Below are 16849 nucleotides of genomic sequence, written 5' to 3'. Positions count from 1 at the left end.
AAAAGGAAAAAAAAACCAACTGCTTTTCTTATACACAGAATGAAGTAAACGCAAGAAACAGAAGAGGGGGTAGAGACGGGGGAAGAGTTAGGCAAAAGCAGAAATATTTGCAGAAATTACAAAATACATACCACACTCCAGATACAGCCGACCAGCAGCTTAAACACCGATTGTATAGCGAATTAGGGGAGGTGGTCTTGTTTAATACGACATGACCCGAGCCGGCAAAATCCGGAGGATGTTCCCTGGCTAAAAGGACGATCAAACCTTTCAGCTGACACGCGGGAACTTCTCCTGATTTTGGCGTGAGACATAGTTTTGTCTGGGGGCTTTTACTCATGTCAATTTCAGATTGGTTCCCTTTTACGTATGTTGATACCGGATTGGCCCCCTAGCTCCTTCGCCTTCCATGTTCCGAGCAGGAGCCGCCTACACAGCAGAAGCTGTACTTGGCAAGCACGCTACTTCTTTGTTCGAGACATGCTTACATGTCTGTATACGGCTCACAGGGTGCACCCAACACGCTAGGGTTATGCACATGACACCTTGGGGCTTTTCCGTCCTTTAAGGAACAAGAATCTGACCCAAAATGGAGACCACCTTGTCCTTTTACTAAAACAAAATGGCTATGGGCCGACAATTGGCCATAAAGAGACCGTGTTTAAGCGTGCACTTAGGGTTGCGACAAAAAACAGGCAGGTTTCAAACCCTGCCTGGCAGGCAGGGGTGCAACAGAACCTTGGAACATCATAAAAATTGAACTATCCGCACAAAATTTTTCAATTGATGAATCACCAAATTCCAGTGAAAAATGTTTTGAAGGAATTTCCTATGACTTCTAGTAATAACCCCACTCTGGGCAGCCAGCAGGCTTTAATCCGAGTCTTCATCACCCAAGCATATGCCTCTACCATTCTAGTTAAAGGACTAATGCCCAGATTCCCAGAGATAGTTAAACTCTGAACTCCCATTGGTTTCAGTGGAAGTTAAGAGCCTAAATACCTTTGATGATCTGAGCCTAAGCGCATTAGCTGGCAGTGGGGGTAGGTGGTTGTTCTCTCTGGACCAACCAGAGGGGAAACATGTAACACACTTTACAAGCATGTTAAACAAATAGACCAGTAGTGGAAAAAAGGAGCAACCAACTTGATACTGGGGGCCCCAGCAAGTGTTCACAGTACACTATATAGCAGGGTTGCCAATTTTGGTTGGACATATTCCTGGAGGTTTCATCGCATGACATAATTGTTAATTAAAAATTAATCTTCAATTCCTGGCAACTCCAGGACAGTCCTGGAGGGTTGGCAACCCTAGTATATGGGCCGTTTACACTAAGGTGCTGAAAAGTACAATCCAGACAAACTCTCTCTGCTTTTAGACTAATAGAAAATATTTTGATGATAAAACATCAACAGGTATCACTGCAAGACCCTTTGGTACATCAAAAGTGGGAAATTGGTTGTGATCAGTTTTAGCAAAAACAGCTTGTGCCTTCCCACCATCCAACATGTAATCAGAACAAACCTCCAGCATTGCTATTAAACCATTCTGCTAGACCAAAGGACTCTGCTTAGCCTAGTTCTTAGTGCTGAGTTCAGATTTTTAAAGATAACTCTGGACAGCTTCACAGATTATATATTTTCCTCTTTAATTTACACCTCAGAAGACAAATCTAATCAAAACAGCAGTGAAGACAGTTCAACGGTTTCAGGTCCAGGGCTGATTTATTAACAGTGGTTGCATTATTCTTTCTTTCACAGCAGCTGCTGTGAATGATTCCACCTCTCCATTCTCCAAAAAGTAATCTTTTTGCTGGCTATCAAATACAAGCTGACATACTTGCATACTAGACATGCACAAGCGCACTGCATAGTCTGATTTATCTGCGAAACATCCAACATGCTATCTGCTTGATGTAAAGTAGGTTGGAAGAGTGACCTATTAAAAGAAAGAGGAAAAAAAGAAAGCCTACTGCAGAGCTGTGAAACAATTAATTTTTTTCTTACTCTTTGTTCAGCCACCTTTCCTTAGGTTGCTTTTTAGTTGCATTCAAATGTCCTGGTGAGAGACAACCTTATACAAACATATATGGATAGATGGAAGATGCACAGGATAACTTCATGGCACGGCAGTACTAAATATTAGAAAGATTACATACTGTCCATTTGCTATGATCAAAGTGCAACTATAATTCCCACATGTTATAGAGCATTACACCCCAAAAAGTGTCACCTCAGCTCTGACCTGCATATCTGGAAACTGAATTACAGCATGTCAGAAAGACAAGACAAAAATCCAAAGAAATGGCAATGGATCCTTGCTTTTAACCATGCTCAAGGATGCTCAAAGCCATCTACCTAGGACCTCTTACAGTAATTTTAAAGTATAGATGTTCCACTGTTGCATGTGACGGTAATTCTAAAATAGAATATAGAAATTTACTGGACAAAATAAAAATAACCTCATGCTTTAAAAATATTATTTATCTTGCTCCAATTTAGACAGATAAAGATTATATTTTCTGTTATAGGGCCTGCAATAGATCAAGTACATTTCTAGATCTTACTGACATCTAGAGCTGATGGGAAACAAGAAAACACAAAACATTTGAGAATTTGGCAAGAATTTATTAATTTTTTTAATAGTCTTTTCAATCTATGTCAAAATTTCTTCTAAAGGTTTTGATTTTTGAAAATGTCAAACATCTCAACAGCTGGGTCAAAACAAAACACATTTTTTACTAATTTTTTGGTGAATGTTTTCAGAGGGAGAGAGTAGACCATATCTTTAACTCCTTTGTGACTGTCTTCTTTAAAGTCAAAGATGACTATGAAAGGCTTCTGGGTATTTTTGATGCATACTCTATACCTCAGAGAGATGTGGTTTGTGATAAAGTATTTTTCCATCTGAGAATTCAAGAACCAGGGAGAAAAATTGATTTTTTTATGAGAGCTCTGCATACACTGGCTTAAAACTGTGGTTTTCAGAATGCAAAACATGAAAATATTAGAGTCAGGCAGCTCAAGCTATCGAGTTCACAGATAAAAACCTTTCAAAGCAGCTACAACTGAAGAAATATTTAATCCAGCTACGGGCATTCTAATAGCAAAACAACCTGAAATGATGAAACAGCAAAACCTAGAGAAAACTGATAAACTTTCTTACCTTACGGGTTTTATGATAATGACTTTTACCACTCAAGGTTTTGCTGTTCACCAGTTCAGACTGTTTTGCTGTTTGAGTAGCTGTGGTGCACAAGTGAATGGAGAGGCTGAGAGCTGTACAGACAGCTAAGAAAATCCTACAGCAGGAAGATCCATTCCCTGCTCTTCTGAGTCACAGATCACACCAGTAGCAGCTACTGGATATGGTCCAGCACAACTCCTGATGGCAGGACAACTCAGACCTACTGTTCCAACTTTTGAAAAGAACCTATTTCCAAAGTGACTAGGCATGAAGAGAGTAACCAAACTGAATAAAAACGCTAAGGATGTGTCTACATTGTAATTAACCACCTCCACCTGGCCCATGTCAGCTGACTCAGGTTCATGGGGCTTGGGCTACAGGGCTGTTTAATTGCAGTGTAAATGTTCAGGCTCAGACTGGAGCCCAGATTCTGGAACCCTGGTGGGGGGGGAGTTCCAGAGCCCGGGCTCCAGCAGAGCCTGAACATCTACACTGCATCTGCACTCCATAGCCTGAACCCAAGTCAGCTGAAATGGGCCACCTGCTGGTGTTTAATTGCAGTGCGGACATACCCTAAAAGAGTTGATGAACACTTTCACAACAAAAAGAACAGGAGTACTTGTGGCACCTTAGAGACTAACATTTATCGGAGCATAAGCTTTCGTGGGCTACAGCCCACTTCATCAGGTGCATAGACTGGAACATACAGCAAGAAGATATTTATGCATACAGAGAACATGAAAAGGTGGAAGTAGCCATGCCAACTGCAAGAGGCCAATCAATTGAGATGAGCTATCATCAGCAGGAGAAAAAAAACTTTCGAAGTGATCATCGATAGAAGGTGTGAGGATACTTAAATAATCTATTTCCCCATGTTAAGTATCCTCACACCTTCTATGGGTCATCTCGATGATCACTTCAAAGGTTTTTTTCTCCTGTTGATGATAGCTCATCTCAATTGATTGGCCTCTTGCAGTTGGCATGGCTACTTCCACCTTTTCATGTTCTCTGTATGTATAAATATCTTCTTGCAGTATGTTCCCGTCTATGCATCAGATGAAGTGGGCTGTAGCCCATGAAAGCTTACGCTCAAATAAATTTGTTAGTCCCTAAGGTGGCACAAGTACTCCTGTTCTTTTTGCGGATACAGACTAACACAGCTGCTACTCTGAAAACTTTCACAACAGATGTCACTCAGAGAGCTGTCAGATCTAGAACCTGGTGACCGTGTTCATGTCAAATTGGATGGAGAAAAAGGATGGACAACTCCAGCGCTCATAAAGAAAAATAATTCATCACCCACATCGTACGTGATCGAGACCGACAGTGGAGAGTTCAACAGAAACTGTTGACATCTACCATTTGTTCCTCATAAAGAACGATCAAGAGAGCAAACTCTAGAGATGGCAGATACAGAACAAGAAGACTCAAGGATTTCAAACCAACTACAGCCAGTCATTGCAACTAATGGACAGCCTGATGACCAAGCTGTTATATGGTCAGGTCATGTAATCAGAAAATCAATATGATTTGGAGACAGTTAACAGACTGATGCATACTGAACTTCAACGATAGCGTGATAGTGTAAATATTGTAATGGAATGTGCTGTAATGGAATTCTAAACTGTGTTATACTTTTCAGCTAGTAGGTGGTACTGTGTAAAATACCTTTTTAAAAGAACCTCAGACATACTTAGCAGAGCATTAAGTGGTCTTATGATCAACACATGTGGTGTGTATAAGCAAACCCTGTGACCAGCCCATATTTGGTACAGAAGTATGACAGCTGTATCAATTAAAATTTAGAGCAGAGAAATACTCCAGTTTACATCATTCCCTTGGTCTATGATGTTTACCAAAGGTCCATAAGATCATTTCTGTGATAACAATTAATGACATGATCCTGTGAGGTACATAGCCTCTCCTGAGATTTGCTAAACACTGATCAGAAGATGCTTCATGCCTCATAAGATCAGGAACGACATTTTTACCAGTTATTTAAAAAAAAAAATCCCTTCCTTTCTGTGCCTGCAGTTAGCAGGTGTAAATATTGGTGGCACAACTTCAGTCACTGAGATGCAGCTGTATAGCCAGGATTTAAGGCTCCAATTCACCAAAGTTCTTAAGTCAATGGGACTACACAAGCTTAAAGTGAAGCATATGTGGGCCTAAGAGTAGTTAAACTCTATCAGGGTCATTAAGCTCTAAGATAGGCTTCCAAGGGAGATGTGGAAACCCTGTCACTGGAGGTTTTTAAGAACAGGTTGGACAAATGTCTGTACGGGGGCTGGATTTGATGACCTCTCAAGGTCCCTTCCAGCTCTACATTTCTATGATTCTATATGCTTAAGCACTTTGCTGGATTAGGGCCTAAGTGTCTAAATGGTCTAAACTGCACTTGTGGTTATTTGTGCCTACAAACTGCTGGCACCAGAAGAGAGGCCCCTCATGCCAGCTGCACAGACATTAGCCAGAGACACAGTATTCTGCAAAGTGGAAATGGGCTGCACTTGGTAATGCTCATGTTCTCCCCATTCCCCCAAAAAACATCTGGGGAGACCACTCCAAAACAGGACTAGAGGCCAGGCATTCTGGGGCTGGTCACAACAATCTATCTGCCTGCCTGTGTGTTGATACCTCATGACCCAGCAATGCTCCCTGTGCGCTGACAGGAATAATCTGTAGATTGGGAGGGGACTGCTGCTGACCCGAATAAGGCTGAGCACTGGTGCTGCTTTGGCAGAATACATTAAGTCTTGTTCCAGAATCTGGCCTTTTTCTGTTGCTACTGAGTGCTAGTTTAAAAATAAGACTCAGTGAGAGAGATGCTCTCGCTGACGTGAGTGTGCTGGGATCTGTACTTGGGTCAGGTGCTTTTCACATCCCAGGTGTACAAGATGCTATCTTTGGGTTGCTTAGTCATAGCGCTGGCTGTGGGTGGCAATCAGATGAACAACAAGTGCCTGCCAGCCCTGAGAAGCAGCACTTCGTACAATCCCATCACACGCTGACACAAACAACTTTGTTCACATACTGTGGATTCAGTATATCTAGCTCCTCCTTCACTGCATTGCCACGGACAGAACAAACGATAGCACAGAAGAGAGATTGTATTAAAAACAAACCAACCCTTCCTTCTTAGGCAGTCTTGCTTCCTTCCTAAGGGCCTAATCCTGCTCCCATTGACATCAATGGCAAAATCTCTCAGGGACGGTCTAGGTATAGCGAGTCCTGTGTCCTCTCAAGGTCCCTTCCAGCCCTACATTGCTAGGACTTTAATGGTGCCAGATCAAACCCTGAACCTAGCCCTTCTCTCATTCTATTCCTTGAAAAAGGCCTCTGCATATTTTTTAAGCCCTGATTGAAGGTTCACATCAGGCAGGGGCCATATCCTCACTCGGGTAAATCAGCAGGGCTCCCTTGACTTTGACAGCCTGAATTCATTCACCTTACAATGGTGCTGCGAAGCCCGTCTGTTTAATGGTGGAGGGCTGAGCGTGGGATTTCTGTCTGGTGTTTTTAAGCTGTATTGGTCACTTGACTGGTGATTGAATGATATGTGATAGAGGGGGAGCAAGGTGAAGGGCTGCTTTGTAACTCTGGGGTTATTGTGCCTAGGGCTTCAGGGGTGGAGGTTTTAAACCAAAAATCTAACAGATCTGCCCCATCTCTCCCAGGGCCGCCCAGAGGGGAGGGTAAGTGGGGCAATTTGCCCCAGGCCCCCACGAGAGTTTTTCGGGGCCCCTGGAGCAGGGTCCTTCACTAGCTCTGAGGGCCCCGGAAAACTCTCGCGGGGCCCAGGCCCCCAAAGCTTCTTCGCTCCGGGTCTTCGGTGGCAATTCGGTAGCAGGGGTCCTTCCGCTCTGGGACCTGCTGCCAGAGTGCCCCGAAGACCCATGGCGGGGGGGCCTTCTGCCCTGGGACCCACTGCCAAAGTGCTGGGTCTTTGGCGGCAATTTGGAGGAGGGGGCCCTCCGCCGCGGGTCTTCGGGGCACTTCAGCAGCAGGTCCCGGAGTGGAAGGACCCCCTGCTGCCGAATTACCACCAAAGCTAGGGCTCCCTGCTGCCGAAGACCCCAGGCCCCTTGAATCCTCTGGACAGCCCTGAACTCTCCTAAGGAGACTACAATGGAAAGTCAGTTAATGTTTACAGGGGAAGAGGATTCTGGGACCAGGAAATCACAAAATGTACCACATGGCCCTATGGACCTTTTTCCTACTATGTTGTACAAACCTGCCCCATACATTCGCTCATTCCTGATCAGGGTGAAGATGTCTTTAATATTACTACTACTAATAATAATTCAACTGAAGTTAATAAATTCAGCACTACTTAAGGAAAGAAAATTAGGTGTGATCCAGTGCAGGGGACCCCACCATATTAAACCCAATTCAAGCCAGAACTTACATCATAATATGGGATTTGCAGGATTTTCATGGTACAGAAAGCCATACCCTGTGATTAATTCCACCCTCCTTCTTCTCCCCCCATGTACATTTTGTGGCATACACTTCCATGTGGCATGTTTTTTGAGGGCAGTGTCACTGCAGCACAAAGAGATGCTCACAAACCAGAGGCTGTTAATGGCAATTGTGTCAAACTAATCTCAGTGCAAATATCTACATTATCATGTAAGATGTCATGATAATTTAATGCTGTAGCAAGGGCAGGCATCTAATAATCACAATAACGGAAATATTCTAAGAACTCCGTGATGGCAGCTATTCAATCAAATATAAAAAACCCAGTTCTAAGCTGTATTAAATTATAAAGAACATATATATTGTTACTGGTATCTGAAAGAGACAGGCTGGTATAGGTTATGCTTTGAAAACTTTTTCCACTCTTTGCTGCCTTTTTCTTGTTAACATGACCTGGAGGCACACAATAGATTAAATTAAACAACAACAGTGCACTTCTATAAGACCTTTCATTCAAGGATCTCCATGTGCTTTATAAGTGTTAATTCTCTCAACGCTCTAGTGATGAAGGTAGATATTAGTGAATCCATTTATACACTGATAAACAGAGGCAGTCAGGTCTCCTGGGTTCCAGTCCCAGCTCTACCACTGATCCATTCTGTGTCTTTAACATTACCTAGTCCCTGATTCAGCAAAGTAAATTCTTAACTTTAAGCACATGCTTAAATAAGCCCATCCCTATTCTACAAAGCATATAAGAATGTGCTTAAGCCCCACTGAAGTTAGGAAAACACACTTAAATATTTTGTTCAACAGAAATGGATTTAAGCATGTGCTTAACTGCTCTCATATTTAGAACCTAAAATCTGTAGGTAAGTCTCGGCGAATTTACTTGCCTACAGACATAGTATTCCTATAGCTGGTTAGAAGATATAGACCAGATAACTAATCCTGAATAAAAACTGTATTTAGACATGAAAATACTATGCATTGAAAAGTCTTTCTTAGTGCTGGAATCATGCTAAACATACACTACTATGTATTTTTACTTCATTTGATTTACAGTATTCATTACAAATAATATTCCATTCTTAGGAAAAAATTTTTTGCTATGTCATATCTTTTTGTGCTAAAAACCCCAAGCATTTGTAAATTGCTCTGATCCGGCAGTAAAAGAGACAGAACAATAAAAGCTAGAACATATATGCCCCATTAAAATGCAAAACCTGAATTTTTTTGCACCACTTTGGAGGAAGAAGAATTACAATCTCAACTCATAAGTAAGTAAATATAAAATAGATGTATCCATAAACAACTCATAGAAAAGATGTCTAATCTCCCGTTGCATGTAACAACCCCAGCAACGCTGACAGATGCAAAGGGTCCAATCTCACCAGGTGCTGTGAGCCTCCTGTGAGTCAGCGGGATCTACCCAAACTTTCCCCTGGGTAATAGGCACAGTAAGTAACTGGATACAGACCTTACTAAGTAGAATGGGAGCATATGTCACTCTTCCTTCCTCTCCCAGACTTGAATCCACCTGTACACTGTGATCTTCTGGGGCAAAACCCCCAAATAGTTGCAAATCTTAAGGGTGTCTTTTTTTTAATTTCACAGATTCCAATGCCAGAAGTAACCACTGCGATCATCTAGTCTGACCTCCCGCCTAACAAAGGCCATAGAACTTCCCTGAATTAATTCCTGTTTGAATCAAAATCAGATTTAAAAAATTCAAAGTGCTTATGACTCCACCACTTCTCTTAGAAGTTTGTCCCAATGGTTAATTATCCTCTCTGTTAACAATTTGTACCTTATTTCCACTCTGATGTGCAATTTAAAAGGCAAATTGTGACATGAAAATATTTATGGCAGCCACAACTATACACAAATGTGATTAGATGCCCCCTCTCCCATACCCCTCCAACCAGAATTAAAAGGGCAGAAGTAGTTCACTGACCAGAGAGACAGTCATACAAATGAAATTATGTTACAAGATTTACTGGTCCACAGGATGATGGAATTGGGACATCTAAAGTAGCTCCCCTTCCACACGTCTCCTTCCACTTCTCTTCCCCCCGCCGGCCCCAATATATAATGTAATGATCTTACTGATTTATGGGACTAATACATTAGAGGTGAGTGGTCTCTCCTCTCCCTACTCCCCTCCCTAACCATCTTGTCTCCTTCTTCTTCCTGGCCCTCCTCAATTCATTTGCAATCCTTATTGGTTAAGAGTTAAGGTAGGGAGTGAGGGCAGAAATACACACATATTGGCTGTGACCAGTTTTTTTCTCAGGGTCATCAATTTATTTAACAACCAAAAGACCATGGCATATATACAGGCTGATGCTAGCTTTAGCAGGATACCCTCCACAGCAGTAAATGGCAGGGAAATGGCAGAATTTTCACTGGAATTTGATTTCCATGGGCTTGAGAAATCATATTGCCGTACAGATTTTATGCAATAACAATAGCAACAACACTTAGCTATTACATACTTTTCTCTAATAAACCTCAGAGCATTCTACAAAGGAGAGCAAGTATCACTGTCCCCATTTTTACAGATGCGGAAACCGAGGCACAGTGCTGGGTAGTGACATTCTGAAGAATTTTGTTTGAATGACTGGTACTCCAAAGAAATGCACAATGTACTGACTTGCCACAGACTGGAGTGCACAGACAAGCTGCAAGGGAACTTTAGGAAGGCATAGACCCAAAACTAAATCTACTTTTTTTCTATATCTTTTTGCAAATTCTACATCAGATCATAGAATTGTGTGGGCTGCAAGGAGCGTGTATAAAATAATCTGGTTCAACCTCTTAATTTGCAGGGCATTTTTAAAATTTTCAGGGATTGTGCAAGGGGCCACAGGGGAAAATCTGGTTACCTAGAACAAGAGGAGCCAAATACTGCATTGGCCTAAGGATGTACAACTCCACTTAAATCACTTTCAAAGTACGGCTTAATTCACTCCGACGGCTTTAACTAGGTTGTGAACAAGACTGTAGTGGACATTGTGGACATATTTTAAAGTGGCTGCTTTAGATACAGGGAAGTAGCTTTTAGGGCAGGTATCAGAGGGGTAGCCGTGTTAGTCTGGATCTGTAAAAGCAGCAAAGAGTCCTTTGGCACCTTATAGACTAACAGACGTTTTGGAGCATGAGCTTTCATGGGTGAATACCCACTTCGTCAGATGCACGTTTTAGGGCAGGTGTCACTATCCTACCAATGCTCTTCTTTCCACAACAATTTAATAAATAAATGCCAGGAGCCCAGTAGTCACGTCGTGAGCAACCCTCAATGGTGGGAGGATGAAAAAAATCTGCTAAGAAAACACATTTCAATATCAGACATTGATATTGTATCAGATGACTGTATCACAGACACTATGACCAGGTCCTTACAGCAACCTGTTGATTAGCTAATGTTCTGATGTTCAGGGATGCTGAAGGGACCAGGTAGGTGCACAAAGCCTGTGCATTGTAGATACATGGCTCCAGTCCAACTCTCTAAACTCATTGACTCAAATGAGAGTTTCGCCTGACCAAGAGTCGAGCATCAGGCCCAGCATCAGTGTCTTTTCAAGAGCTTGTTGTCCTGAAGACCATTTAAAATTCTCTTCCCGTCTTTAGTCATCATGCCGCCTTGGCTGCCTCTGGCACCCAGATAGCCCCAGACACAGGGAAAAAGAGCAAATGAAAATGATTTACGAGCTAAACTGTAACAACGCGAAGGCAGGTGTATTCTGGGCTGAACAGTGCTGTCAGCTCATTCACAGCCCGAGTGAACAAGCTTTGTGCAGGGGAGCCAAGGGGAATGGTGGGCGGCTGCAGCAGAAGCTGCAGACCCACTGGCTTTGTGCCTATTCTTGGGAGCTGCCGTGTACATGTTGGAGAGGGCACGATGCAGCTGTCAGCCTTGCCTGAAGATTTGCATCATTTTCCCGCCCTCTGTTTTAATGTTGAGCTTTCAAATACGCATATCAATCTAATCTACAATCTACTGCCCTTAAGGGCTTGGCTGTGCAGCACTTTCCGCTAGGGACATTTGTCACACGTCGAGCTAAAGGAATCAAGTCGGACCACCATATTTAAAAACGAAAAAGCTAAGCTTCAGGGATTAAAGCCACAGCTGTGTTAGGAAGGGTGTGAGGGGCAATACACCAGCTATGGAACACACACTACCTGCAGACGCAGGCAGGCTGAATGCCACCAGGGCTCAGGGGGCTACGGGCAGGAGAGGCAGCTGCTACACTATTGCGAGGGTACAGTCAGGGCCGGATTAAGGCAACATAGGGCACTCTGGTTCTGCCTCTGCAGCCTGTGCCATGCCCCACTTCTCCCAGCTTGGAGTAGTAGTGGCAAGGGGAGCCCCTCTCAAAGGAGCAGGGGCTGTCGCATCAAGCCCCGCATTTCCCCTCAAGAGCAGCAGTAGGGTCCTTTCTTTACTTAGAAGAAGGGGTCCCATCTACCTCCACAAGGTGGTAAGAATGGCAACAGGGGTGAGCCCCAGCCCTTACTCAGCAGCAAAGACATATTTGTTTGAGTAGGTAGGTGGGTTAGGCCTGCTGAACTCTTCTTCTTCTGCCACACACCAAATCCTATTTGGGCGATGTTGGCAGGGCCCCCAGAGCAATGGCTCTTGGAATTCACACCCTACGACAGTGCATGGAGCAGTTCTCCCATCTTGGAGTGATTGTTTCAGGCTCTCTGCAGACTCAGGCAGATGTCGCTGCATCAGTTAAATTCAGGTCACATTTTCAAGCTTTCCTTCACAAGCATGTGGGCTAGAAATGTACTCTTTAATAAAAATAATAATAATGAAACCTGAGATTATGACCTCCTCTCGTGATCCTGGGAATTGGAGCCCTGGGCACAGGCATGTAGTGCCTATACCCTTAATCCAGTCTGGAATGCAGTATGTATACCTTTCAGTACCAGCCCTAAACTGCCAATCTGTGTGGAATTGGAGAGAATCCATAGTTCCACTTCTGCCCCACTGGAGATATCAGTTGGCTGCACTAGCCTATACCTTACTTGTTCTCCCAGGATTCTGGTGTGGTGAGAATGCAAAGGGCTTCCTTTGTCCCACTCCCTCCTCACCCCACTAACACACCCCAACCAGGAGCCAGAATCTACCCCTAGCTATTCTGCCATTTTGTGTTTATCCCAGGAAACGCCTGATATCAGCCTGTGCAATATTTTAGGAAAGGTTTTTTTCCAAAGATTTTAATTACTGTCAATGGACAAAAATAAATAGCAGAATCCATGTGCAGATGGTGTGTTGGGTGGCATGGAGCTTTCTTCAGAAACATACAAATGCTTAGCAATCTTTCACTGCTGTTTTAATCTTGCAAGATCAGCCTACAGTGCTTCTTGCCCTCAACCAAGTTCACATTTTGGGAGAGGAAGACCATTCTCAGCACAAAGGGCTGTGCCACATACAAAAGCAGAAGTACCTCACCTCTTTCATCTTGCCCCTCCAGGGATGAAGAGTCACCCTAGTGATTTGTAATATAGCAGCCACATAGGTGAATTAACAGATGTGGATACCGTAGCTTCTTATAGCCTAGATTTTGCTTGAGAAATCTCAAGGTCTAATTATGAGAGTTCTATGCAGCACAGCTATATCTCACTCCCGCTCCCCATCAGGAATTCATGGAACCTTTTCTTCAGTTTCAGTCAATCTGGTTTTGGTTGAACACAAATGCTCAGAGTGAAACCTCTGTAAAAGTTGTATTTCACTCCTAAATCACATCAAAGCTACTAACATCGTTTTGACATGCAGCTGGTTTGGCTCAAAACTGAGCCCAGGTTGGATTGAAAATATTCACCTACCTTTCAACCGTCCCTGGCTGTGTTTCAAGTTTATAGCAAAATCCAAAGCCAGGGAAAGTTTGCAAGGTTTTGGGTTTCATGACAAAAAAGTTTTGCACAGCTAATGAGTAAATGCTCTTATTATTCTTAGTTGTCTGTATGTCAGTAGCATCTACAATGTGCAGGGCACTTTCCAAACACTTTAGATGACACAGTTCTTACCTGAAGGAGCATGTAGCTTAGCAAATGAAAAACAACAGATCCAGGTTGCAGGAAGGGGATATATAACATACAAGCAAGATGGCTAGGGGGTGACTGGGAAACATATTGGTGATTCTATTTTTTGTTTTGCTTGCATGTCTTGTTTATTGCATAAACTATCCGCAACTGTCTCCACAACCTAGTGACTATTACCTGACTAACTTCTCTGTGATGACATTTGCCGCATCTAGGTATCTCCCTGTTGGTCTATTCCCACAGCTCTCAGGTTTTAATGGAATTGTGCACCTGAGCAAGGCATGCAGGATGCCACCCTATAAACAACAGACTTCAACTGCTTTTAAGAAACACAAGAAAGTTCTACATACTCAGCAACATGCGAATGCCCCTTATTTGCTAACTTAAAAATAATCACACAGAAAGAGTATGTAAACAATGCGCTTTCCCCTGTGAAAGGAGACAACAATTACCATTATCTATGCCCTTTGGAACATAGAAACCACTGATATTATAGCAACAAAATGAAGAGAAGGCTGTGTGTGAATGCAGTGGATTCATTGGATGGAGTGCTGTAGAATACAGTGCTATCGGCTAGCTGCCCCCCCCCACCACCACCACCACACACATTTTTTAAAATTATACAATACACACAAAAGAGAATACTCATTCTAAAATATTTTTAAATGTAACAACATTAGCACATTTATTAGCTAATCTGGGGTCTCATCAATCTGCAACTGGTAAGCATCAGTTAGTATTTGTACTGCTGAGTTCTCTTTTTCCTCCCACCACCCCCCGAGTTTGGCACATATATATATATATAACACCTCTGTGGAGATTATTCCAAATGCAACATCTTCATGATTTTCTCTACCAGCTAACTATTCTCTTTCAAATGCAGTGCACTCTGGAGAGCATCAGTGGCGCCTGACAGATAAATTCAACACTGAAGAAGCTTTCATTAAATGTAGGCAATATTACAGTTTTTTCAGTTGAGTGGGGATTTGATTTGTGCTGTGCAAGAAGCCACCCATCTTTGTTCTTTATACAGTCTGAGCTTCAGGATTGCCATGTTTCTCTCCACAAATGAAGAAAGAAAGATTAGGTCCCCACAGCCATTTGTATAATTATACTTTTAAGGGAAATCTCTCTCTACCGAGGAACCCCCACCCTTTACTTTTATATATACACACACACACACACACACCTTCCTTACATTTACATTACAACCCATATACCTCCCTCATCAATATAAAGTCACGTTTCACAACCTACCATCGAGATTAGCTAATGAGCAGCACATTAGGCAGATTTTCCTGCCTGCTCAAAGCTCTAAAACAGTATGACATTGCCTCCATCAGCTGATAGGCATTAGACCCCATGTCACCACTGAACCCAGAAGAACCAAGCAGCCAGAAAGGCTGCAGCAAAAATATCCATGTTGAGCACACACCCACTGAGAAAGCCAGGGGTGTGTGTAAGTGGAATCATGTGCCTCCACAATAGAGCCGGCAACAAATGGTCATGTAACGTGCATTCCTCCTGGACAGCAAGTCTTTTGTGCTGAATGATGGTAAGAGATCAGACAGGGACCCAATCCAAAACGTTGCTCCTGATACATCTGCAGGTATTGCATGAAGGGGACTCATGTTGATCCCAAGCCTCTCACCTCCAAGTTAGTCAACCCAAGTTTAATACTGTACAGCTGCATAATGGGGGCATCTGTTTCCCAGTGGACAATAATTTAAATCAGAGCAGCCAACTTCCCACATGTCGATGGTTAGTTAGATTCCACACACACACACCCAGCTGACAACGGAGAAAGGAAGAGGGGAAACCACAGAGAAAATATAGAAGCACTTTCCTCAAATAATTCTCCCATGAACTCCCAGAAGCTGAAGTCTCTGGATTTCACTAACAGATGTGTGCCAGTGCCAGTGCCTGCTGCTACCACTCCTACCAAAGGAAAGGTGCTCCCAAGCCTAGGGAAACCAAGTACACCCCCAATGCAAAGGACATGAACAGCACCCCAAAAAGCAAATGGGAAATAAACACAGCAACAGGAAATATTTAAATTAAGCTGTGTCCCAAGAGCCAATAGAAAATAAACACACTCCCCTCCCCCCAAATACTAAAGTTCAATTAATCAATTCCACATGTTGAAATTAAACAAGGGCCAGATTGGGATCTCCGAAATAAATGCGGATTAACTCCTTGAACTCAGCCAATCAGTCCGGATTGACACAGGTGTAAGGGAGCTCGGGGGCTAGCCCCAGGCAGTCCGGAGAGAAATAACGCGCCCCCCCCCCCCAAGCTCCAGGGCAGGGCGTGCGGCGCCCAAGGACCCGCAAAGCGCTTGCGGGCACTCGGGAGAGCTGCTGTAGGCCCCCCGCGCCGGCCTGGTTATTCTGAAAGGCCGGGCTCTCTGGTTCCTTAGCATGTCCCTCCTGGCGATCGCCAAGCAGCCCGGCAGGGAGCGGAGCCGGGGAGGGAAGGATGCTGCCCGCCACCCACTGTTGAGCGCCTCTGGGTACCTCGCCTTTTACCTGTGGATGCAGTCGCCATGGTAACGGGCGGGTGTTCCCTGGCGGAGCCGGCCGGCAGCTGCGGCTGCTGCGCCCCGTCTCCATCCCTCCGCTGCGCCCCAGCCCCGCGCTCCTCCGCCCCGGCCCCGGCCCAGCGCGCCCCGGAGCCCGACAGCGGCAGCCCCTGGCGATCCGGCGGCGCAGACATGCTGGCTTCCCGGCTCTGGCTCTCAGGCAGCGAGAGGAGGCGGTGGCCGCTGGAGTCCGGGCGCCTGCGGGTAGCTCAGAGCTGCTGCTGCTGAAGCTCCACTAGCGCTGATTACGCAGGTGAAAATGGCTTGTTTAGTTGGAGCCTTCCAGCCCTTGCGTCACCCTGTGGCTGGCATATCACAGGGCAGCGAGCTGCCAGCCGGGCTGTCCCTCTGCCCCATTTAACTGCTTCAGGCAGGCAGCGAGCGCTTTGCACAGAGGGAGAAACGTCCCCTGCCCATTCTCCCCACCCGCCTCCCCTCCCCTGCGTTGTTCTAGTTGCTCAGCACAGGAGAATGCAACATGGCAGAACCTGGCTCTGCATGCTTGGGGCCAATGCCATTCCCAGAGAACTCCAGGCAGTTCACAAGGACTCCTGTTCTTTTTGCAGATACAGACTAATGCAGCTGCTACTCTGAAACTGGAGCACA

The 16849-nt window shown here is 44.3% G+C and overlaps 1 protein-coding gene across 3 annotated transcripts in view; it reads right to left on the bottom strand.

Moving 5' to 3' along the window:
- The window catches only part of RTN1 (reticulon 1), a 206052-nt gene extending 189416 nt beyond the window's left edge, over positions 1 to 16636 (bottom strand). The window contains exon 1 of one of the 3 annotated variants that reach the window (XM_050952554.1): positions 16191 to 16636. In XM_050952554.1, coding sequence (XP_050808511.1) covers positions 16191 to 16377 — 187 coding nt within the window. In that variant the 5' untranslated portion in view covers positions 16378 to 16636. The remainder of the gene's footprint in view (positions 1 to 16190) is intronic. The other 2 variants (XM_050952556.1, XM_050952558.1) reach the window with 2 other exon arrangements.
- Between the last annotated feature and the right edge of the window lie 213 nt (positions 16637 to 16849).

The sequence above is a fragment of the Gopherus flavomarginatus genome, chromosome 5, assembly GCF_025201925.1.
Source record: "Gopherus flavomarginatus isolate rGopFla2 chromosome 5, rGopFla2.mat.asm, whole genome shotgun sequence".
Classification (NCBI taxonomy): domain Eukaryota; kingdom Metazoa; phylum Chordata; order Testudines; family Testudinidae; genus Gopherus; species Gopherus flavomarginatus.
This window is presented reverse-complemented; position numbering and strand designations above follow the sequence as displayed.